This window comes from Chiloscyllium punctatum, chromosome 2 (assembly GCF_047496795.1).
Source record: "Chiloscyllium punctatum isolate Juve2018m chromosome 2, sChiPun1.3, whole genome shotgun sequence".
Lineage (NCBI taxonomy): Eukaryota > Metazoa > Chordata > Chondrichthyes > Orectolobiformes > Hemiscylliidae > Chiloscyllium > Chiloscyllium punctatum.
The window spans coordinates 113,307,940-113,333,284 of record NC_092740.1 but is presented as its reverse complement, the minus strand read 5'-3'; the positions used below and the strand labels follow the sequence as shown (position 1 = coordinate 113,333,284).

Sequence of the window (25,345 nt, the reverse complement as noted above, 5' to 3'; positions counted from 1 at the left end):
ATGATGAAGATCAGGCATTGGGGGCTGGGGAAACTGACGTCTTGGAGAAGGTGGAGGGCGTGGGTGGTGTCTCGAACGTATGTGGGGACTTCCTGGACTAGGGGGGATAGGACAGTGTCGAGGTAGGTAGAGATGAGTTCAGTGGGGCAGGAGCATGCTCCCTCTACACCTCCATCCGCCATGACCAGGGCCTCCAAGCCCTCCATTTTCTCCTCTCCAGACGTCCCCAACAGTACCCTTCCACTGACACACTCATTTGTTTGGCCAAACTGGTCCTCACCCTTAACAATTTCTCCTTCGAATCCTCCCACTTCCTCCAGACCAAAGGGGTAGCCACGGACACACATATGGGCCCCAGCTATGCCTGTCTCTTTGATGGCTACATAGAACAGTTGATCTTCCGTAACTACACCGGCACCACTCCCCACCTCTTCCTCCACTACATTGATGACTGCATTGGCGCCACCTCATGCTCCCGCGAGGAGGTTGAGCAATTCATCAACTTCACCAACACATTCCACCCTGACCTTAAATTTACCTGGACCATCTCTGACACCTCCCTCCCCTTCCTGGACCTCTCCATCTCCATTAATGACGACTGACTTGACACTGACATTTTTTACAAACCCACGGACTCCCACAGCTACCTGGATTACACCTCTTCCCACCCTACCTCTTGCAAAAATGCCATCCCATATTCCCAATTCCTCCGCCTCCGCCGTATGTGCTCCCAGGAGGACCAGTTCAACCACAGACCACACCAGATGGCCTCCTTCTTTAGAGACTGCAATTTCCCTTCCCACGTGGTTAAAGATGCCCTCCAACGCATCTCATCCACATCCTGCACCTCCGCCCTCAGACCCCACACCTCCAACCGTAACAAGGACAGAACGCCCCTGGTGCTCACGTTCCACCCTACCAACCTTCGCATAAACCAAATCATCTGCCGACATTTCTGCCACCTCCAAAAAGACCCCACCACCAGGGATACATTTCCCTCCCCACCCCTTTCCGCCTTCCGCGGAGACCGTTTCCTCTGTGACTACCTGGTCAGGTCCACGCCCCCAAACAACACACCCTCCCCTGCCACCGCAGGAACTGTAAAACCTGCGCCCATACCTCCTCCCTCACCTCTATCCAAGGCCCGAAAGGAGCCTTCCACATGCAAAGTTTTACTTGCACATCCACTAATATCATTTATTGTATCCGTTGGTCCCAATGCGGTCTCCTCTACGTTGGGGAGACTGGGCGCCTCCTAGCAGAGCGCTTTAGGGAACATCTCGGGACTCCCGCACCAATCAACCACACCGTCCCGTGGCCCAACATTTCAACTCCCCCTCCCACTCTGCCGAGGACATGGAGGTCCTGGGCCTCCTTCACCGCCGCTCCCTCACCAGATGCCTGGAGGAAGAACGCCTCATCTTCCGCCTTGGAACACTTCAACCCCAGGGCATCAATGTGGACTTCAACAGCTTCCTCATTTCCCCTTCCCCCACCTCACCCTTAGTTCCAAACTTGCAGCTCAGCACTGTCCCCATGACTTGTCCGGACTTGTCCTACCAGCCTGTCTCCTTTTCCACCTATCCACTCCACCCTCTCCTCCCTGACCTATCACCTTCATCCCCTCCCCCACTCACCTACAGTACTCGATGCTACTCTCTCCCCACCCCCACCCTCCTCTAGCTTATCTCTCCATGCTTCAGGCTCTCTGCCTTTATTCCTGATGAAGGGCTTTTGCCTGAAACATCGATTTTGCTACTCCTTGGATGCTGCCTGAACTGCTGTGCTCTTCCAGCACCACTAATCCAGAATCTGGTTTCCAGCATCTGAAGTTATTGTTTTTACCTCGATGAGTTTACTTGATGTCTGATAAGGAAGGGAGTGTATTGAAAATCATTGTTACAAGAAGGGCTGCCTTTCATATAACTCAGGGAGATAAGTCATTGGATCTTGGCTTCCTCTGTTGCAGGCCCACTAACCATATCTCTCTCTTCTCCAATATTCTTCTTCCTTTCGCCTTCCTGATGCTCTATATAATAGGTTAATGCAGCACAGAAGGGAGCCATTCAGGTTCACAAGTCTATGCCGATTCTTTTGAAATAAAATCCAGTTCTACCAAGAAGGTCCACTCCTCTCCTTGTTTCTTCCTCTTTTTTCCTGTGAGGATTTATCCAATTGTCTTTTGAACATTAATTTATTTGTATCCATAACCATCACAATATCAGGGACAGGCTGAATTGCAAATCCTAACCACTCCATTTTAATGTTTTACTTGCATTACCTCTCGTTCCTTTGATGATCAAACTAAATTAAATTAAATTTTGGCCATCTGATGGTACATCTTTCAGTGATTAGAAACAGATTCTATTCATTCTCGAACATGTTATAATTTTATTTATCTCTATCAATCCCCTCAAATTTCTTGGTTCTATGTAGTTTCTTAGAACTGTTCTAGCAAAGTATATAACAGCAAAGAACTGTAGATACTGAAAATCTGCAACATAACTAGGAAGCGCATGAAATACTTAACAGGCTAGGCAGCATGCTTCAGGTCTATGACCTACACTAGCTCTTATCAAAAGGGTCAATGGCTTCTGCTACTCTGCTGCAGGCATGCTAAACATTTCCGAGTCACCTCATTTCTACCAGAGTAAAAATAACACCCTTTACCAACTTGCAGAAAGCAATCAGACTTCTTGTGAACCTCTTATTGCCCATAGCAGCAGCTGCCTGAGATCTGGTTTAGTAGCTGGCACAACATTAAATATGAATTTCAACAAAAAGAAATTAAGAAAACAAATTGCTGTGTAAAAGAGAGTAAACAAAATTAATAAAAATTATTAAAAACTGCAAAACAGAAGAGCTAACTGTAAAACCAATCTTGTCATTTCACTTGAACAGACCTTATTGAAGAGGTCCTGCCTCCTGGCCACTCATTAGGGAAGAAGGAAGACGACTAGATCAAGCGGAAGAATTGGGCATGAATAACACCTTTTTGGTGGTGCACTCACTGAGCTGATCTCGGTAGAATTGACAAGCATGTGAGGTTCTGAAACTGGTTTGCTTTAAACCTGGGTTTTCTTTGCCTCAGATGTAGAAATAAACTGCAAACAGAACCAGTATAAATCCTGACTTCACTCAAGGCACTGGTCGCTTGGAAATTGTTCTAATTAACTGCAACACCGAACAAGAAGCTGCAAAAAGAATCTGGCTGATCTTTGCATCTCTCCTATTGTTTGCTCAGGAACCCAAAGTTTACCAACCAGAATCAGGTCATCTTTTTCTCTTACTGACAAAACTGTACATGTAACAACTGTCAGCACTTTACAGTTTTATGATATATCATTGATTATAATGAAAATCGTATACAACTTGGAAATGACGGCATTATTTCCAATTTCTTCTCATTTCACACTTTTTGGAAATTCAACTAATTTTCCTTCCTCCCTTTCAGCAATTTCAAAATGATAATTATTTCCAATTTTGTTCTTCCAACAAATTGTGCCAAGAATGGGGTTTTGTGTTTTCACTGTGTTAGGGATGCACACCTCACCTGCATCAGTGTGGTGTTGGTTCAAGGCAGCTGCCAAGTTACACCCTCTTCATCAAAACTGTCTGTGGTCTGGAGGGTGCTGGCAAAGGACTAGGAGAGGAGGTTTCATTTGTACCATTAAGTCTATTAATACATCTCATTACATCTACCAAATTAGAAGGCCGCATCCAGGAGCTTAGAATCAACAACACATTCATACTGGCAGATATGACAGGTTGGCACAGGGCAATTTACATACATCATATGACGACATTTCTTATAGGTTTGCCTCCACTTATAAATTTATAAGAAAGGAAACATGCATTTGGGAACTTCATCAGTGATGGTGCTGGGTTCTCACACCAGCAAAAAGAAAGCAATACATGTAAATAAAAAAAGAAATCACAACATTACAAAGTTTTCTTTGGTCTCTAAAGTACTTGCAGTTAAGCAACCTGGACATCTATTTCACAGGGTGCAATGAGCATTTGATGCTCTCAATACCCATACAGCAGGAAATAGCAAGTCAAGCAAAGTCCAAACACCTTCCCTCACCATAAACCCCCATAGATTAAGATAATATTGAAACAAAGTAATCTATTTATCAATCACTGAAAAGTACACTGAAAAGAGTACAGACGCGTTCCAATTCAACGGCTGCCAATTACAACCTCATAAATTGGGTACTCAATGATTAAACACAGGTTTTAGTTTACACGTGAGACACACCACAGCAATAGGTCCAAATCGGAGGGCAGTTGGCAATTTTGGGACACAGCAGTGAGAATATTTAAGACCAGAAAAAGTCCAAGTCAGTTGTAAATACTCCAAATAACCAAGCGATCTCAATAAGGATAGTGAGTTTATTGAAAACAGTTAACTGTCTCAAACCTGGAAGTCAGTAGCCTGATCAATACATTTCACAAGTTACAACCTAACATGCAACATCTCAGTTCATTGCTTGCTGCCACCTTTTTTAAAAGCAAAAAAAATTCATTATGCAAAGCATGGGCTAAGCAATGGAGAATGCCCATTCAGAATAGCATCATTTACCAATAAAACATACCGGTATTACATTCACAAAGAATGGGATTAACTGATTAACCAGCACATGCAGGGATGCAACAAGTTAACTGACTGCCCCTATTAAAAATATGAAGTTCTTAAAATTGGAAGGATAAATCTCAAAAACAAATGACAAGCTTTGAAATGCTGTTTTGCAATTAATTAACTTTCAGAAATCTGAACTAATTTCTGTAAGATAACAAAAAAATTAGCAAACAAATTTGATAACCATATCTGAAGTCTATTTGTCTTATATAAATTGCTTGTTTTAAAGCTATCTCTATTCATAAATCAGAATAAAAGTGAACTGCTGATGCTGACGATCCATCAAAAACAGAAATTGTTGGAGAAACTCCAGTCTGGCAGAAACAGGGTCACTGGACTTGAAATGTTAACTCTGCTTTCTCTCCACAGATATTGCCAGGTCTGCTGATTTTCTCCAACAATTTCTGTTTTTATTTCACAAACCTGAATACTTGTTTGAAGCATACTTACAGTAGCAATGTTTTGTGCATACAATTTTTGTAATTCAAACTCTTTGGTAATTGAGTTCTGAGATAGCATGGTTAGGAATCAAATAAAAATCCCTCATGGATATACAAATTGACAGCAAGTCCTCCAAGGTTCATAGTTGGTTAGACAAAAGTTCTCTTATCACCCACTTGATGTTAAGACTTCAAAGTAAAACTAAATACTTCAAGTAAAACAGGATGAACTTCACACTTTGCAGAATTACCATTCTGTCTAATGCAGTTGAGAGTCAGAACCTTGGTCCCTCAGGTGAAATACATTGTCAACCAGCACTATACATTACTTTGAATTCAATCTATAATTATATGATAATTAACACAATTTTATTGCGATCGAAGAGCAACCGTATAAGTTCTTAATTTTAATAAAAGTGCAGAGAACAGTGAAAGCAATAGCCAGACAAAACAAAAAAAGGGGGCATTACTCACATTTTCTAATACTTAAGTATTTTTTAATTAAGAGGGGAGTCAGAATTTAGAGTATGGTGCTGGAAAAGCACAACAGGTCAGGCAGCATCTGAGGAGCAGGAAAATCAATGTTTTGGGCATAAGCCCTTCATCAGAAAGCCCTGGATGAAGGGCTTGTACCCAAAACGTTGATTCTCCTGCACCTCAGGTGCTGCCTGACCTGTTGTACTTTTCCAGCACCACACTCTCAACTCCAAGCTCTAGCATCTGCAGTCCTCACTTTCTTCCAGGGAGAAAAAATTTGCTGTATGTATGCACATATGGATATGGAAGCAGAGACTTCTATTCAAAAGGGAACCAGGCATGAAGGGAAAAGTAAAAACTTAAGAAGGCAGGGAAATGATTTTGGAAGAGATTGTTCCAAGTAACAGGTTGTTATTACCAACCTAGGGTTAATTTCCAACATTTTGTTGAATATCTTACCTCTTTTCTTCCCTTGCTCGCTGCTGTTCTTCTTGTCGCAAAGTCTGAATCATTATGGATTCTGTAACACCTGTCGACATGCCTCCTAAACTGCGGGGTATAGAACGTCGACGAGTAGAAGTGCACAGGGCTCCTCGCTCCTCTTCTATACCATAACGGCCTTTTGATGTTACCGCGATGGTTGTCTTCTCTCTTAGTGGCCTTATATACAAAAGAAACTGCAATCAATGATGCAGAAATAGTAGCACAAAGTTGACTTAAGGCATTAATTATGAAGAAAGTCATCCCCTTAGGCTTATTAGTGTCAATGCACAGATTAGGTCATAGAAACTACTCATCTCAAAACTTAAAATTTTTAATCACAAAGTTGTTCCCATGAGATTGCCGATAGTAACAAATCAAGAGCTGTGAAAAATTTGCCCAGATTCACATGCTGCTCAATTAATAGTCACAAAAATACCAATATGCATATTCTGTGACAATACTCAAGAAAAGTGAAAGAGATTGGTAAAAAGTGTACAATTTTGAGCAAGATAGATTTTGGCATATTATATTGATATACTGTGCCTTTTCTTAGAAGGAAGCTGGAGGGCATGTTCGATAAAATGTGAAACATATATTCAAAGAGACAATATATTATTGCAATATTAGGAATATAAAGAATGTTGTTCAAATTAAGGCAATAGAAAAAAATACTAAAATTGACAAGCTGATTTGCACTAGACTTTTTTTCTAATTCCCCCAATTTTACTGGGCTTGTATTTAAAAGTGGAAAGCTCCGGTGAAGTGCTGGTTACAGGAATAGGACTTGGGTGCCAATCCCATGGCCAGGACAGCAACCATGCTGGGTCATTTACAGATTTTTACTGAAAGAATCAGCCTCACAGCTCAACTGCGACAGCCTCTCTGTAGCCAATCCCAGTAAATGGTCAGGTAGGAGAAAGTGAGGACTGCAAATGCTGGCGATCAGAGTCTAAAAGTGTGGCACGAGAAAAGCACAGCCGGTCAGGCAGCATCCAAGGAGCAGGAGAATCAACACTTCAAATGCTGTAGTAGCAGGTAAGAGCTTATGCTCTAATAGTCAACTCTCCTGCTCCTCGGATGCGGCGTGACTGGCTGTGGGTTTTTCAGTGCCACACTTAGACACGGGTAAATAACCGGTTTGGTACCCAGCCAGTAAACTACAGGTTAAGGGGTTTCAATCCATGAAGATTAAATGAACAATAAAGCTAGGATGTCATCTTCCAGGCTTTAACAAGGATTCTCTACCTGCATCTGTGGACTCGGACAGAAATAAAACATAAGCAAGGTTTCATAGACTGTGACAGAAGCAGTTGTACAAGACCAGGACTAATCCACCACTGTAATTCTGATGGAAGGAGGACTTTTATATTCTTTATATCACTTTGCATTCTGCATTTCCAATGATTCATGATGTCAATAATTTAGACTGAAGTCATGAACCACTGTTGCACATTACAAAGGTTCTACATGTTTGTCACTGAAGGAAAATTTATTTGAAATATCAACACTTGTCAGCTTGTATAGAGTGAAGCTTTAGGATACTACATTTGAAGTTTTTGTTTTAGTTGTTTTATAGTCAGTTTTTAAGATTGAGTTAAGTAGCTCATAAAAGGGAAAATTATATTTGAAGAGGCTACCCAAGGTAATCTAAGTTCACAAAAATTCAAAGGTCATCCGGAATAGGTGAGAAATGGAATATGCCCTCAATTGAAGAAGCCACTTTGGCCCTGGGCAAAAGACAAATGGCATACTTCTGCTGCTAATTCACATGAATCTATAACCTACCCAGATCAGACATGGTTAGTAAATGAAATACTATGGGTTAACTCACCACAATAACATGGCAAAGCTAAGGAACAATGAAGAGAAAGTACTTGTTCACCATTTCTTATAAATAGATGCAAATAAACTTCAAATCATGGTATCAGCACTTATTGCTCAGAAGTATTTTCGAAAGTGCATTTAACGAAATATCAAGGTTCTATATAGATCAGCAGGAAGCTGAGTTTCATGTACTAGGACTGATCACAAAGCTTATGGTGTGGATTTCCATTACACTGAGAGAATATATCAATCCAGCATTCCGAAAATAAATTTCAACATGAAGACTGCTGTAATAATGCAAACACATACATGATAATACTTATGGAAAATTAACTTGTTCTTAGAGCTATCAAATTTCGCTACTACATACTTTACTTGGATTTGCAAGAGATCAAGTAATAAAAAAAGGCTTCCTCAAGACATCTTCACCAGGCTACTTAAAATAAGAGCCTAGCACATTACTTCTGTTTTGGTTTCACTAAAAGAATTGGTAAACATTGTATAAACGTCTTTTGAAAAATAGGCTCACATATGAACTGAAAGGAATTTAAAACCATTTAATATTTCTTAATTACACAGCAAGGGGATAATAAACCATATTAAATAAACATTAATTTAATCAACAAAACTCAGTCAGTTAGCCAGGTGATTTATTTGAATGATTCAAATTCTTTCATTTATTTTTAAAATCTGAGCAAACATCCATTCACACTGAAAATATAAATTGCGATATGCAATATTTTTTCCTGCCCAGGTCTTGCCTCTACCCTTATACGTCCTGAGCTTCTCACCAAACCACAACTCTCAGGATACCGGAGGACAAAACTGGAGCACGATCTTGCCTTGGTTGTGAGAGAAATGTTACTTTAAATGTGATCTGCTTCTGAAGTTACATTGACTCACTTGTGTCATGCCAATGAAACAACAGCTTACTGACAATTGCAGGCACAATGAAATTTGAAGGCTGAGTCCAGCAAGTCAGGAGCAGTAACTTTAAATTTCTGCAAAATTCAAAATTCAGTAAACTGTAGCAAGTGTCCAAAATAATACGGTTACTTTCCAAATCAAACTATCTCTGCACATTGCCTTTGGGTGAAAATTTCCATTAGCTCCCATACCTGCAGCTACATAATATTTCAGTGATGGGAGAAATCCTACAAAATGAACAACTATACCCGGTCAAACCACTTAACAGCGGATGCAACAGAATTCAAGTATTTACCCAGGCAACAAATAACCTTGCAGAGACATTAGCATTGGAGATAAAGTATTTACAAACTAAAAGCATGATATGAGTACACCTAAGCTTTATTTTCAAATTCCACTCTGCCAATACTTGTGATTTTTTTCTGTACTGACAAAGAGAAAGGTTAGTGCAAGGACAAAGAATGGAATTCATATCTCACAATTATCACCAGTATAATAATTTCAGAAATCAAATGTAATGCTGAGGAGCTACAGAGTGAAGCTCCTTTTACACTGCTAAGTGATGAGACTCAGGACGATCTCAGAAGACTGCCATATTTCACTACAGTACTCTAAGTACTTGTTTTTCATCCTTGGGGCCTAACAGCATCAGTTAGCGCCAAACCACTGGTACTATGCCAATAAGGATTGGGTCAAGCTGGTCAAACTCATTTTGGTTCGCATTTGCTTGTGCCAAAGGAAAACAAAAGCTGCATTAAAATTCTTTTAACCTCAAATTAATAAATAACCCTGATTTCAAAGTGAAGAAACCCAAAAGCATTCATATTAGGCAAGCTTAATAAACTTATGGAGGGAAATTACAATTATTGCATAAGCAAGGGGCTTCCACCTTGGGACACTCCAATCACACGGAATCAAACTAGATTTCATCAGTTTCCTCATTTTCCCCTCCCTCCACCTTACCCCAGATCCAACCTTCCAAACTGGCACCGCCCTCTTGACGTGTCCACCTTCCTTCCCACCTACCCGTTGCACCCTCCTCTCTGACCTATCACCTTCACCCCCACTTTGATCTACCTATTGCATTCTCAGTTACCTTACCCCCAGCCCTATGCCCCTCCCATTTATCTCTCGGCCCCCTTGGGCCAACCCCTGATTCTTCATGAAGTGCTTTTGCTCAAAACGTCAATTCCCCTGCTCCTCAGATGCTGTCTGACGGGCTGTGATCTCCAGCATCTACAGTCCTCACTTTCCCCTTTTACATTATTAAAGCAACCAATCTCAGTACAAGTTTCAGCAAGAATATAACACAGTGAGTGGTCCATCTGAAAAATTAAGGGTCCTCAGGTTTATTTTTGTTAAAACAACTAGCTTGTTGCTATTCTGGTTTTTGATTTTGTTGGATTAAATCAGAGCTACAAAGAGTATTACATGATCAAATTGAGACAAAGATTCAAAATTCATAGGTGACCCAAATCTCCATAGTATATATTAACACAATCAAAGATTAAAATGCTTTGAAACTCCAAGTCTAACTACAGATGCTAAGACTTTGGAGAGAGCACAAATTAGCAGCATAATACTAGTGATAAAAGAATTCAGTTACATAGAAGACTAGAAATGTTTCAAGATTTCTGTTATCACACAAAATGTTTCAGAAAACTTGCATTTTATGTGGTGCCTTTCACAATCAGGACTTTATAAACAGCTTCACATACAATGAAGTACTTTCTCAAGTGTTACCGCTGTACTAACTTTCAAAAGGGATATATAGTATGAATATGTATGAGTTAAGGAAAAATGCTCACGGGTATGGTGAAAGGTTAGGAATGTGGATCTAATGGAATGACACATTTACACTTGTAGCATAGATACAGGAGGCCAAACAGTCATCATCTATTACAATTCTCTTATTGAAACTATTTTTGCCCAAAATACACCTAATACCTGTCAATGGCCATGTGTCTGCTGACATGTAAAAGCATTCCTATATTAAAAGATATCCCACACAAGGCATCCCAGAGGAATATAACCACCCATTTACATACCACCACCCTTGCAGTAATCAGCGAGAGGCAACAGGACAGGATTCAGACATCTGCAAGTCCCTAGCTTGACACCAACATATATATCAGTGGTGGTACCTACCTCAGTCATTTCACTCTTGGAATAGAAACAGAAGACCATTTTGGCAACTTTTTTTCACGGCTGAGCAGTCCTCTTCAGAATCTACTCTGCTCACTCTGCATGAAGGAACTAGAAAGGATACCCTGAAAATAGTTAATTCCAACATTAACCTGGCTGGAAACCTGTATCCATCAGGGTCATCCACCCGAATACCAAAGTCAATCTCAAAACGTGGAATATACGAATCCTCATGGATAATGAGCAAAAGAATCATCTGACCCTTGTTGCCTAAGAAATCAGACACTTCAACATTTGATATCACTGCCCCATACAGGACTCACAAGGCAGGCAAAGGACAACGAAGGGAGAGTAGTGGCAGTGGTTATACTTTCTTCTGAAATCCTAAGGATCAACCCAGGATGTATGAAATTATATTCACAATCAAGAACAAACTCAACAGACTCACGGAGCTCAACAATTTTTCAGGACTTTCCTTCTATAACTTGCCAAGAACCAGCAGGCAACAGTAATATGAGTACCTTTGCACCAAGCCATGATGCCACAGATGATACAAAAAGGAGGTTTCCATTCTATCCTGGAACCTATTCACCAAGATCCCTAAGGAAGATAAAAATATCTTTCTGGAAGACTTCAATGCCAGGGTCAAAAAAAAGGACTCCCAACTCTAGAAAGGAACTATCGGAATGTAAGGAGTCAGGAATTGCTACTCTAATGCGATTCTTTCCCTTACCAACACAATGTATTTCCAAAAAGACAAGTTCAAGACTTCTTGAAGATATCCAAGAGCAAAGCACCGACAACATGAGCATCTATGACATCATTTGATCCCAAAACCAAAAAAAAGGTTTCACTACCAAAGTGATGATCATTACCGACGACTGCTGGACATAGACTACTGCTCATCCGTTCCTATGACCATCACATACCACCAGAAGAGCTGAAGATGATGAAAGCACTCAGAAAAAAGTTCAACACTTAGTTAGTTCAACAGCTGAGCAGACTAACAAACTTCCAACAATGCCTTTGCCAAATTCTCCAAAGACTCATTTTAATGGAATGGAGACAATCTGCAGAGAGTTGAAAACAGCCATAATCTCCTGCTGCAAAGAAACTGTCTGCCACAAGACCAGGAAACACGCTGATTCGAGAATGACCACATCACTCAAGGACACATCGAGAAGCGAAAGAAAACTCTCCATTCCTGGCAAAACAATCTGACGAGTGAGTCAAAAAAAATCTCAAACAGCAAATGCGAAGTTACAAACAAGAACTGGGAAACCAAGGACCAAGTGTCAAGGCAATACACACAGCCAACATCCTTGGGCTCAAACTGATGTGGTGTGAAGATAGAACCCATGTGAGAGACAGAGGAAACAACCAGAAAGAACACCTGAAAGAACTCCTAAACTGTGACACAATTGTCAATGTGTGCGTGTTTGAGGAAGTTCCCCAACTCCCAATCAAAAATGATCTTGGACTCCAACCTAGTATGGCAGAAGTTGAAGCCACCATTAGACATAAAGACTTTAAAAGTCACAGGAATGCGAAGGCTTCCGCTGTAGTTTTTTAAACTTGGAGAAGCAGAGCCTGTCCCTTATCTCCTTCATTAGTTCCTGAAAATCTAGGATAAAGAAGAAATCCTTGTAGGTCTCAAGGATGCTGCCAATGCCATCACCTTCAAGAAAATAGACAAAGTGGACTGTGGGTACTATCAAGGAACGTCTCCACTCTCCATCACTGGAAAGATCACTGCCGAGCACCTCTCCAGGAACCTCAGTTTGAGGAAATCCTTCCTTAAAGTCAATTTGGCTTTGATCAAACGGTGGGAACTTGAGACATAATTTTCTTCAAACTGACCAAGGTTTCTGCATCAGTTAATCAGAAAATGTAATGGAAAGCCCTGCCAAAGGGCAGCTGTTCAGGGAAATTCAAACATTCACCTCCTCCACAACAAGCTGTCAGCGACTGTCCTCACTGATGGTAATATGACAGAATATTGAGGTCAAACTGTGATGCGTCAATGCTTCCACCTTTTTTTCTATATTCATTGCCACCATTCTTCAATGTGTCAAGAACAAGTTTCCCGGTGGTCTGTACATGGCCCACAGGATGGACAGAAACTTTTCAAGTTTAGTTGTTTGAATCAAAGAAGAAAATATTACTGACCTTGCTTGTGGAAGTTCAGTATGCAGGTGACATCATCATCTCTGCTCTCTTTGAAGAGAATCGTCAAGCATTGTTCAACACCTTCATGGAAGCATACCAAACAATTGGTCTCAACCTCAGTCCCAAGATGACGCAAATTCTTTACCAACCTACCCCAAGTTAAATTCCAGTCCCACCCTCCATTAAGATCAATGGAGAAATTCTCCCAAGCTGAGACGCTACCTCTCATCTAAGGCAGATATCAATATGGAGATTCAGCATCACATACAATCTGTGAGCACTGCCTTTGGATGTCCAAGGATGAGAATCGTTGATGATTGTTACATCCGTGCAGATACCAAGATCCTGCGTATAGGGAGTCATCCTTCTGTCTCCTCTGTGGCTTTAAAACTTGAATTACACAGAGACTGCTGCATAGTTCTTGAGAAGTTTGATGATGGATTCTCATATCAGCTGAGAGGACAGGCATATTAACATCAGTGTTCTTGAAGCAGCCAACAGCATAAGCATCAAGATCACAATCACCTGAAACCAACTCGACTAGCCCAGCCACATGTTGAGGATGCCTCAATTCTGACTGCCAAAATAAATCATCTTCACCAAGCTCAAGGAAGGGAATCAAACAAGAGGAAGACAAAAAGGAAGCATTTCAAAGACTCCCTGAAGGCTTCCCTCACAGATTACAATATAGATGTCATTACATAGGAGATTCTCTCTCAGAAGAAATTGAATTGGAGGAAGCTCCAATATGAAGGGACAATTCTTTAAGAATACCCATTGGCAACACGAAGTATGAAAGGAACCCGAGAAAGGAATGCCAGTGATTTCAAGGCCAAGGTCCAAATCCAACTCCCAGAAACATCTGCCAGATGTGTGACAGGAGATGCAGCTCTGGAATCTGATTCATCAGCCACACAAGGACCCACAGAATCCATGACCAGTGACACAGAATTTCCTAGATGGATAATCGTAGCGTGCAACTTCCAATGAGATACAAACAGTTGCACAACGGATGTCAACATTAACTCTTCATGAAACCAGTTTCTACTTACACAGAATTAGCAATCATTTAACATAAGTACTGTCACTTAATCAGCACTAAGCAGCAAAGATGGACAGATTTAAAAAAAAAGATTCTAAGCTGTAAACAATTCTTCATAATCATGACCACTAAATCCCAATTCTTAATTTGAGGTATGCTTTGGATAATAAAACTGAAAAAAAGTTAGGTTTTTAGTTAAGTAAATTCTCTTACAGAACTTCAACTAAGTTGGCTAAATGGCTTGAGTGTGAAGCAGACTACCCTTGTCTTGGTTGCAAAATGGTCATGGAAACCTGCTTCTTCATCTCGCTCCACAGATTTTGTGAAGTGATGTCTCTTAAGCTGCACAAACAACTGTTTCTCTCTCATGGTGAGATATGGCTATCATTTACGGCTAGTTATTTAGTCAAGGGATTGTGGTGATGAGATTAATTCAGGTGGGGTCAAAAGGACAAATTAATCACAAAGACACTTGTCAAAGTCATCCAGTAGGACTGAACAGCTGAGGAGCAGGGAAGCAACTATAAGCCAGAAGTTTATCTTGGTTAAATGGCCTCAGGGTACACTGCCCACTAAGTGGCATTAGCAAAATGAAGGAATGAGGCATTGTCCCCTTCCCCTGCCTCAGTTGAAGCAAAACGCTCAGAGACCACAGTAGCTTTAGCTTCTTCATCTTTATTCCGGGCTCCAGAGGGACAGAGAATGATCGCCCACATGCACAGAGACATGAGTTCATTGTCTTCTCTGGAACAGCAGTTTCTCAATGAACAATATAAAATTTTACAGAGGGGAGCATCCAGATAAGGCAATATACATATTACTTGGGTGACCATTACAATCAATGAGTATAATAGCAGAGACCAAGCCCTTTACTGTTATACAATGAATGGTCTTAACCAAGTTAACTGGATTCAGACAATGGATACTTTCCCCCTTGTTAGCTGACCTTATATACTGAATGCTTCCAATATTGTTAAATGGCTCTACATAATGACTGCTTTTCCGCCTTGTTAACCCATTACCCTTGCCTCCATCACCCATTGTTAACTGTAAGTTCTTATCTGATCTGAGTCATGCTCAGCTGAACTTCTTGTTTCAAAAAACTCAGAACTTAACTCTTTCCCTGCCTGCATATACCCTATACACATTCTCAGAGGGATAGTGAAAAATCATTCTTAAGACCAAGAGTCGAGAGATCTGGGGTAGGGTGAAAATGGAAGACCCTAGGAAAGGAGACGTGAAAGATGCAAGATAACAAAACAGCACAACAAACCTAGAGCATCTTCGAACATTAGACATTCTATGAACCAACACAAAGGAGGACAATTTTGCTTTACTAATTTAAGAAAATATGGTAGCATTAACACCTGCAAGAAGCAGATAAAGAGCAAAACAGAGCAACATGAGCATGATTAAATCCCATTACAATGGATAAAATTATAAAATCTACAATGAAAAGTTTCAACAAAGAAATAGAAATTTAACTTGTGTATCACGCCAAATAGCACATGTAGGCAGTTTAGCAACGGGACAGGTATAGACTTAGGTCATATTAAAGCCCAGACATCAGTAGAAAAAATAAAATTCAGCTTGAGAGAAAGCAGACTTCAGCCTGGGATGCGTAAGCCACCAGTACTGTGGAACAAGTGACCTCAAATTTCAAGAGAAAATGAATATCAGAACTGCCTTAACCATAATGTAAGATGCAGTTAAGCAGAGTATCATAGCCATAACAGATGATTCCAGGAACACAAGTGAAAATGAATTAAAGAAACTTGGAAAATGGAAATATGTTCTATACAGGAAACCTTCACCTGTAGATTGAACTAAAATTTAGTCACTATATTGGAGAAGGACCTAAGCAGAGATGGGGATAAACGTGAAAAGATGAGAAAGCAAGGTGCAAAGAAAGGGAGCTTATTTGGGAGCGATCTGCTTAAGACAGACATACAGTTACTAATGCATTTACAAAAAACCCATCAATAATACAATACATATTTGCCTTATGGAAGAAAAAGGTAGAATCAAACAGTTGCAGGTTCATTGATTCACTTTAAAGTAATTGAGTTGATTCAAAAACACAATTATATTGGTGTATGAAACTGTGCTCCCCTGTGATTGGCTGTCATTGAGATTAACAGGACCTAATTTAAAGTTGCGCTCAGATTGATTATAGCAGTGATACAAATACAAATGTTACAAGGAACTTGTTTTTATAGAGTTTGAATGACTCAAGACTGCTAAGTAGAAGGCAAGGATCTGCTGGCTATAATTCTTACTCAATGGGGTGGATAATGAGATAATTTGCCAAGATTGGAAATATAAAACATGAGTTAGAGTTGACACAGCAACTAACCAACTTAATCTGACCATTTTAAAAATGAACATTTAAATAACCTGTACATTAACAATAAACAAAAGCAGAATTAAGCTTGATTGGGAAATTCAACCTGTCTCATGTTCCTTTTGCTTACCCGGTCCTTCCACCAACCTCCTCTAACTACAACTTGCTAAATAAATATCCTAATTTAAGATAAAGTTCACGGTTCTGTGAAACTACATTGTGATAGGAATTAGATAAGAAAGAAAAGTTTAAATAGGGTCAGAACTTGAGAAGAAATGAAGCCAGCAAAGGAACATTAACTGCTTTAGAATGATTTTTCACCAATGTCTTTTCATATGGCCCCTGCATACAACTTGCCAAAATCATAAGCACACTGGAATTCTCTCCCAATTACTTTAGGCTATAAGCCATTTATGCAAAAAATCTAACAAATGTTATACATTATAAATTAACTGGCTACAATTTCAGAAGTGTAAATGAAACCATAGCTACAACGTAGTATGAAAAAAAAGTGACAATTTCAATTACAAAAATAAGACTGTGTACCTTCTAGCTGCACATTGACCAAACAATAAATCTTCACTCACCACCTTGTCCTCATCTTCATCTGATCCATCTGACTCCTCCTTTCCTCAACATCTATTTCCATTTCTGAGGATGGGTTGTTCATGAAAATTATTATAAATTCCTACAGTTACTGTGATTATACATCGTCACACCCTGCTTCCTACTCCACCCCATTCTCCCAGTTTCATCGTCTCCTTCACATCTGTTCTGATGAAGCCATCTTTCATGGGGGAGGGGCCTCAGAAATATCCACATTTTCCCTCAATGGAGAATTCCCTGCTACTATAGTCAACAAGGCCCTCAGCCACGTGTGGCTCACATTTCTGCTGTCACCCTGTTCCCTTCCTTCCCCTCCCCTCCTACAACAACAACAGGGCCCCCGAATCCTCACATACCATCCCACCACCCTCTGCATCCAAAACGACTGCCAGCCAATTTCCATTGCCACCAATGGGCTACCACAATCAGACACATAATCCCCTTTCCTAAGGACACTGCTTGTCACTGGCCACTTGGGTGTTTCTTTTCTTCCTGGTGGTGGAAATTGAATAAAGATTCGTACACCTTATCTTGCACTGCGTCTCACACCTGCACACACACAACATGGGTGCTGGGGAAAAAACAGAAAAGAAAATAAAAACAGGTGTATCAGGAGGTTCAGTTCACTCAGAGTTGGCCCTTGAGGGAGCTGGACCAGTGCCAAGGACTCTTCCTTTTTTGTAAAAAAAAATCCCCTCTCCTAAGGGCACTGCTTGTCACTGGCCACTTGGGTGTTTCTCTTCTTCCTGGTGGTGGAAATTGAATAAAGATTCATGCACCTTGTGTCTTTCACTGTGTCTACACACACACACACACGGGTGTTGGGGAAAAATAAGCACTATCGCAGTTAGGCAGTAGTGTGGGAAAAAGAAACAAAAATCCCCTCTCCTTCTTTATTGCACAGGGACCATTACCTCTAACACCTGGGCCTCTCTTCCTCCATTCCCAACACCTCGCCACAGCCTCATGGCACATTCCTATGCAATCACAGAAGTTTCAACACCTGCCCATTTACCTGAACACCATTCAAAGCTCCAGACACACCTTCCAGATGAAGTAGCAATGTTCTCCATACTTCATTCTATTATAGATGCTGTTCACAGTTTGGTCTCCTTTTACATTAGGGAGTTGAAACACAGACTGTGTCACCACTACACTGTCTGTAAAAATGACCCAGAGCTTGCAGTCACCTGTCACTTCAACACATCATGTTACCTTTGCAGACCTGTTGCAGTGTTCCATTAAGCCTCAGCTTGAAGGGCAGCATCTCATTTTCTACTTGGGGACCCTGTAGTGTCCTGGACTCAACATCAGAATTCAATAACTTTGGAGTCTGATTCTATCCTTCTAGATATTTTACCCATATGCCCAGTCCTGTTTTGACATGGAATGCGTTTAGAACAGCCAACCCATTTTCATTTACTCTCAGGCATATTATTACATTGCATGGTTACTTTCAGCACAGATTACTCATTCTCTGTTACACTCTGCTCTCATTTTCACTTATTCAGATTCTCCTATATCCTGATCTGTATTTACCCCATTCATACCTCACTCTTTCTCACTCGTCGGAATCAGTCTTCAGCTATCCATTCACCTCATGTGCCCCATCATGCACCAAACCTTGTCTTCTGCCCGATTACCAATTTCTGCTAGCTGCTTCATCAGACTTGAAACATTAACTTTACCTTCTTCCCACAGATGCTGCTACATCTTTCGCCAGCAATTTCTATTTTTGTTTTAAATTTCATCTTTACCTACTACTTTGCAATTGCAGTTTAAAAACAAACATTGACAGTAGGTTCTTGCAGTAAAGGAAAAATGTTTCCATTTACGAAAAAAGTAGAGAGCCAGAGGAGATATATTTAGAATGAGTAGTAGAAGAGTCGAAAGATGATACGATGAAAAATGCCTTCAAACAGCAAGTGTTAAGGATCAGGAATGGAAGGTTTTGCACTACAATGTATGGAAAGTCAACTATAGTTTTCAAAGGAAAACTGGATCAGCTACTAACCAGAGGAAAAAAATTAGATTCTGTGATTAAGCAACAATTTTTTTTTAAAATGTGAGTTCAGATTATATAGTAAATTGTGAATAGCAAGTTGCATTCTTCATAGATACTATTGATCATGATTTGGAGGTGTCGGTGTTGGACTGGGGTGTACAAAGCTAAAAAGCACACATCAGGTTATTGTCCCAACAGGTTTATTTGGAAGCACTAGCTTTCGGAGCAGTGCACCGAAAGATAGTGCTTCCAAATAAACCTATTGGACTATACCTGGTATTGTGAGATTTTTAACTTTGATATTATTGATGTTATAGTTTACATATTTATGTCAGTCAACAGAAGCAGAACATTAACTGTTAATAGTTCTGAAATGACAAACTGTAAAAAATTTGCATGATAAAATAAAATTAGAACTGAGTTTAGGATACACATAATTGAATCTTGCTTCAACTGATAAATAAAAATACAAAAGATAGAAATACAAAAGATAGATATCACTGTACCAAACTTTAAAGACCTGAAGTGTTTCAAGGTGAGACATGAAACTGCGACCTAAAGGTTCAAGCAGTGTGAAAATGACAATGTATATTTCTTGCTGTATGTTTTCGCTTCAAACACAGATCAACACAAACTTATTCAAATTTTTTCCCCAAATGTTATCACTGACACCACTATGGTCAAGAAACATCACTCTTCAGCATTACAGAAAGAACAACTTTTATTATGTCACATGGTATAAATTGCTTTCCATGTGATTGTACCTGTGCCTCAATGGATTAACAGATTAGGTGCAATTAGTTTGAGCCAAACAATGAAGAGTCAAAATTTATCACTGCTCTTTGTAAAGTAGTAATAAGAATGCACGGATTTGCATCCAAAAAATGAAAAGGTGCAGATAGCGATAGCAATAAAATTGGCTTGGATTACTGCTCTTGATTATGACAAAGATGCCTCAATGAAATAAATGTACACAAATCAGGACAGATTTGGCAGCATCAAGACATACTTTGTCCCAATTCTTGAGTCTCCTTCAAATATTAACTAGCTGGAGGTGAACCCAGGAAGGATAGGGAACAGGCAGTTGGTGAACTTGTATACATGCTCCAGATTTCAGAAAATGGGACAACAAAAGTAAATATCACGAAGAGATGGAGACTCAGTGGCCAAATTTTTTTAATATATAAAAAGGAAGAAATATGGAGGTCTACTGCCGATGGATTATTAATCCAGGTTAACATTCTGCAAAATGGGCTCAAATCCCAACATGGCAGATAGTGGTCTATGAACATAAAAAAACACTGCTAGAGTTAAAAGGTGGATATGAAAGCAGTGTAGAGTCATAAATATCACTTGGTTGACCAATATCTTTCAGGGAAAGAAAACTGCCATCCCCCAAGGTCCCGTACTTCCCGCGGGAGCCTGTGCCCCACAACCTGAGCCACCTCCGGAATTTTAATTTTGTCTCATTCAAGGATGTGAAAAGAAGGGCCCTGTATAGACTGCTGCTGCACACCGTCCACCTCTTCTCCCTCATCCACCGTCCGGACACGCCTTGGCGTGCCCATTTGCCACCGGGCAGTGGAGATCCCCAGTGGAGGGCTCTCTATGCGGGAGTCCTCCTCCTTTCTCTTGGGGATCTGGGGTGGAGGGTGCTGCACGCAGCAGTCCCCTGCAACCGCAGGTTGCGGTGGTTCACGGACTCCCAGCCCAACTGCTTGTTCTGTGGCGATGTGGAGTCCATGAACCATGTATATATTGGGTGTGGGCGTTTGCACTCCCTTTTTGATTTTCTTAAAAACCTCCTCCTCTGCTTTTGGTTGCACTTCAATCCCACGCTTCTGATCTTCGGGCACCCGGTACGGAGGAGGGAGGGCAGGTCCTAAGACCTCCTCGTGGGTCTGCTCCTGGGCCTGGCCAAACTGGCCATCAACAGGTCCAGGCAGCGGGTCGTGGAGGGGGTCGTTAGGGCCGACTGCCTGCCCCTCTTCCGGGGTTACGTTAGAGCTCGGGTGTCCTTGGAGAAGGAGCACGCGGTGTCCACCAACACCCTGGAGTCGTTCAGGGAGAGGTGGGCGCCGCAGGGAGTGGAGTGCATTATTTCCCCGTCCAACTCTATTTTGATTTAGTCCCTACCCTCCCCTTCACTGTTTTGATCACACAGCATTGCCCTTTGATGTGAAGGGCAGTGCTTGTCACTGGCCACTCGGGTGTTTTTCATATCTTCCTGGTGGTGGCAATTGAATAAAGATTCATGCACTTTGTGTCTTTCACTGTGTCTCACACCTACACACACAGACACCATGGGTGCTGGGGAAAAATAAGCACTACCGCAGTTAGGCGGTAGTGTGGGGGATTAAAAAAAACAAAAAAGAAAAGAAAAAAATAGAAAGTAAGAGCACAACTCTATAGAAAAAAAAAGGAAAAAAAAAGAAAACTGCCATCATTACTCAGTCTGGTCTCAACGCCATTTTAGACCTATAAAAAATATGGTTAACTTTTAAATATCCTAACAAACTAGTCTTACCAAACTGCTGAAAGTCTCAAAAGTTACAAAACCAGGTGGACCAAATTTAGACCTAGGCACTAAAAAGAACAGCAAACTCAGCAATATATTCCTGTTCAATACCTGAGGGTGAGCGCTAAAATCTGACAGTCTTACAGATGGAATCATACATTCTAGAAAATACTGCAAGTATCATCATCAAAATCCCAGGGAACTTCCCACCCTTAACGGTAACAACTAGCACAGTCAGGAGTGTGGGGCCCTGGGAGTCTTCAACATTGACTTCCGGCCCCATGAAGTCTAATGGCATGAGATCAAACATGGGCAAGGAAAATTCCTGATTACTGCTGAACAAAGGACAGAACCCCTCCCGGTCCTCAGCTTCCACCCCGCCAAACTCCAGATACACTCATTATCCTCCGCCATTTCTGCCACCGACAAACAAGACCTCACCAGCCGGGATATATTTCCCTCACAATCTCTATTGCGTTCCAAAGAAACCATTCCCTCATTGACTCCCTTGTTAGGTCCACACCCCCCACCAACCCACCCGCCACTCCTGGCACCTTCCCGGCCACCACAAGAAGTGCAAAAGCTGTGCCCACAACTCCCCCAAAGACTTGTTTTCCAGAATGTGCTAACGAGCCAAGCTGTTCCAGTACAGTTACAACACCGCCATCTACCCAACAAAATAGTACATTGCCAAATATGTTCTGTACCCAAAACGTAGGACAAATGCAAATCGAGCCAATCACTGCCTTATCAGTCATCAGTAAAGTTATGAAAGACATCAGAAATATCAAACAGCATTTCTAGTAAATAATATGCTCACTGATGTCACCAGGAGTACTCAACCAGTGACCCCTTTTCAGCATTGGTTCAAATAGAAAGATGTGAATTCCAGAGGCAAGACCATATTTGAATGTAGCATCAGGAGACCTAGCAAAACTAAAGATTAAGAGCAGCAGAGGGCAACTCTCCACTTGGAATCATAGCTCGAAGAAAGAAAACTAGCTGTTGGAGATCAGGTGTCATGGCTGCAGAACATCTCTGCAAGTGTTCTTCAGGGTAGGTATTTGTATGGTTTTTAAGACCCTTATAGTTCCTCATGGTAACTAGAGTAGCCAACCTGTTTGGAGAAGTGATCACATCTCAAGAGCTGGTAGGATTTGAACTTACGGATCAAAAATAGGGACACTACCACTGCACCACAAAGTCATTTAGTTCCTCAGGGCAGGTATTTACTTTTCAAAAAACAAACTGTTCAGAGATGTCATTACACACAACTGAAGCAGATGGCACCTGAACTTGGCTCAGAAGGAGACACTAACACAAGAGCTATGTAGTTTCTCAGGGCAAATACTGCACACCTGTGGAGCAGGCAAGACTTCCATCCATCAACAGGTTAAATGTGTTACCATTTAACCTGGTGTGAAGAAGTGTCCAAGACACAATGGAAGTGGGAACAAGTGATGAAATTAGTTGAAGAGTTAATTAGCTTTGAATTGGTTATATAAAATGAGGAGAAAGTAAGGACTGCAGATGCTGGAAATCAGAGTCGAGAGTGTCATGCTGGAGAAGCACAGCAGGTCAGGCAGCATCAAGGAGCAGAAGAACTGATGTTTTGAGTATAAGCCCTTCATCAGGAACATCAGCTCATTTCTGATGAAGGGCTTATGCCCGAAACATCGAATCCCCTGCTCCTCAGACGCTGCTGGACCCCATGCGTTTCTCCAGCACCACACAGTATAGATGAGAAGCAGTGCACAATGGGACAAGAATTTTATGGAGTGGAGCTTAACTGAAATAAAGCTCTCACTTACAAGGAATGACATGAAAAGTGGGGAGGCAGTAGGTTAGTGATGATGTCACATTAGTATTCAAAATGTTCTTGGACACAAACAGACATTGCTGGAGAAACTAGGAGAAAATGAGGACTACAGATGCTGGAAAAGCACAGCAGGGCAGGCAGCATCCACAGGAGTATCAATGTTCGGTCATAAGCCCTTCATCAGAAATGAGCTGATGTTCCTGACCTCCAACCTCCTTGTAAATCTTTTCTGAACCGTTTCAAGTTTTCCTACAGTAAACATCCTTTCCAAAGTAGGGAGACCAGAATTGCACAAAGTATTCCAAAGGTGGCCTAACAATGTCCTATACAGCCACAACATGACCTCCCAACTCCTATACTCAATACACTGATCAATAAAGGAAAGCATACCAAACACCTTCCTCACTATCCTATCGACCTGCAACTTTACTTTCAAGGAACTATGAACCTGCACTCCAAAGTCTGTTTGTTCAGCAACACTCCCTAGGACCTTACCATTAAGTTTGCAAGTCCTGCCCTGATTTGCCTTTCCAAAATACAATATCTAAATTTAGCTTCATCTGCCATTCCTCAGCCTATTAGCCCATCTGATCATCATCCTGTTGCATTGAGGTAACATTTTTCGCTGTTTATTTTACCTCCAATTTTGGTGTCATCTGCAAACTTACTATGTTCACATCCAAACCATTTATATAAATGACAAAAAGTAGTAGATCCAGCACCAATTCTTGTGGCACATCATTGGTCACAGTCTACAAGTTTGAAATGCAATCCTCCACCACCACCAATCCTCTGTCTTCTACCTTCGTGCCACTTATATATCCAAATGGCTGGCTCTCCTAGTTTCCATGTGATCTAACCTTGCTAACCAGTCTATCATGAGGAACCTTGTTTAATGCTTTACTCATCCATATAAGATCACATCCACTTCACTGCCCTCAAGCTTCTTTGTTACTATGAGTCAGAGTCCTACAGCACGCACACAGGCTTTTTGGCCCAAATTGGTACATGCCAACCAAAATGTCCAACTACGCGAATCCATTTTCTCCAAAAAACTCAATCAAGTCAATGAAATGCAATTTCCCACAGACAAAGCCATGTTGACTATCCTTAATCAGTCCGTGCCTTTCCAAATACATGTAAATCCTGTTCCACAGGATTCCCTCCAACAACTTGCCCACCACCAATGTTCTTTGATTTGTTTTATTAAAATGTTCTGTAGACACTGGCTCCAATCCCACAATAGCAGATAGTGAAATTTGAATTCAATATAAATTCTGTAACAAAGTTAACTGAAGGATAACCATGTAACCATTGTCAATTGTTGTAAAAGCCTGTCAAGTTCACTGATGTCCTTTGGGAAGGAAATCTGCCATCTTGACCTAGTCGAGTTTAGATGCGACTCCAAAACCACAGCAGCACGGTTGACTCCTAACCGCCTCTGAGCAATAAATGTAGGCCTAGCTAGTGATAGCAATGAACAAATTTTTTAAAACTTGCGATCTCCTTACATATGGTTACCTTTTGGAATGTAACAAGTATTGGGGACATTTGCTGACCATTGCGAACTTAGTGTATAGTTTTCAACCTCATTTGCAACCCATCAGATATTGAAGTTTATGTTCAAATGCAGCAAAACCTGAATAATACTTGGCTTAGTCTGACTGGTAGAAAATAACTTGCATGCCAAATAAGCACAAGGCAATGATCAACTCCAACAGAACAGAATCTAACCATTATCCTGTGACTCTCAATGTCCATTACTATCACTGATTTCCCCACTATCAACATCCTGGGAGCCCTCATTAATCAGAAATTGAAGTGGATTTGCCATATAATTACTGGGACGCTAAGAGTAGGTCAGAGGCTAAGAAGCTTGCAGAAAAAAAACTCTCATTGTGACT

The 25,345-nt window shown here is 41.0% G+C and overlaps 1 protein-coding gene across 1 annotated transcript in view; it reads right to left on the bottom strand.

Annotated features, from left to right (window-relative positions):
- The window catches only part of LOC140487939 (uncharacterized bromodomain-containing protein 10-like), a 99,916-nt gene that overhangs the window by 70,168 nt on the left and 4,403 nt on the right, over positions 1-25,345 (bottom strand). The window contains exon 2 of the mRNA XM_072587389.1: positions 6,019-6,219. Within this exon, the coding sequence (XP_072443490.1) occupies positions 6,019-6,219 (201 nt within the window). The remainder of the gene's footprint in view (positions 1-6,018; positions 6,220-25,345) is intronic.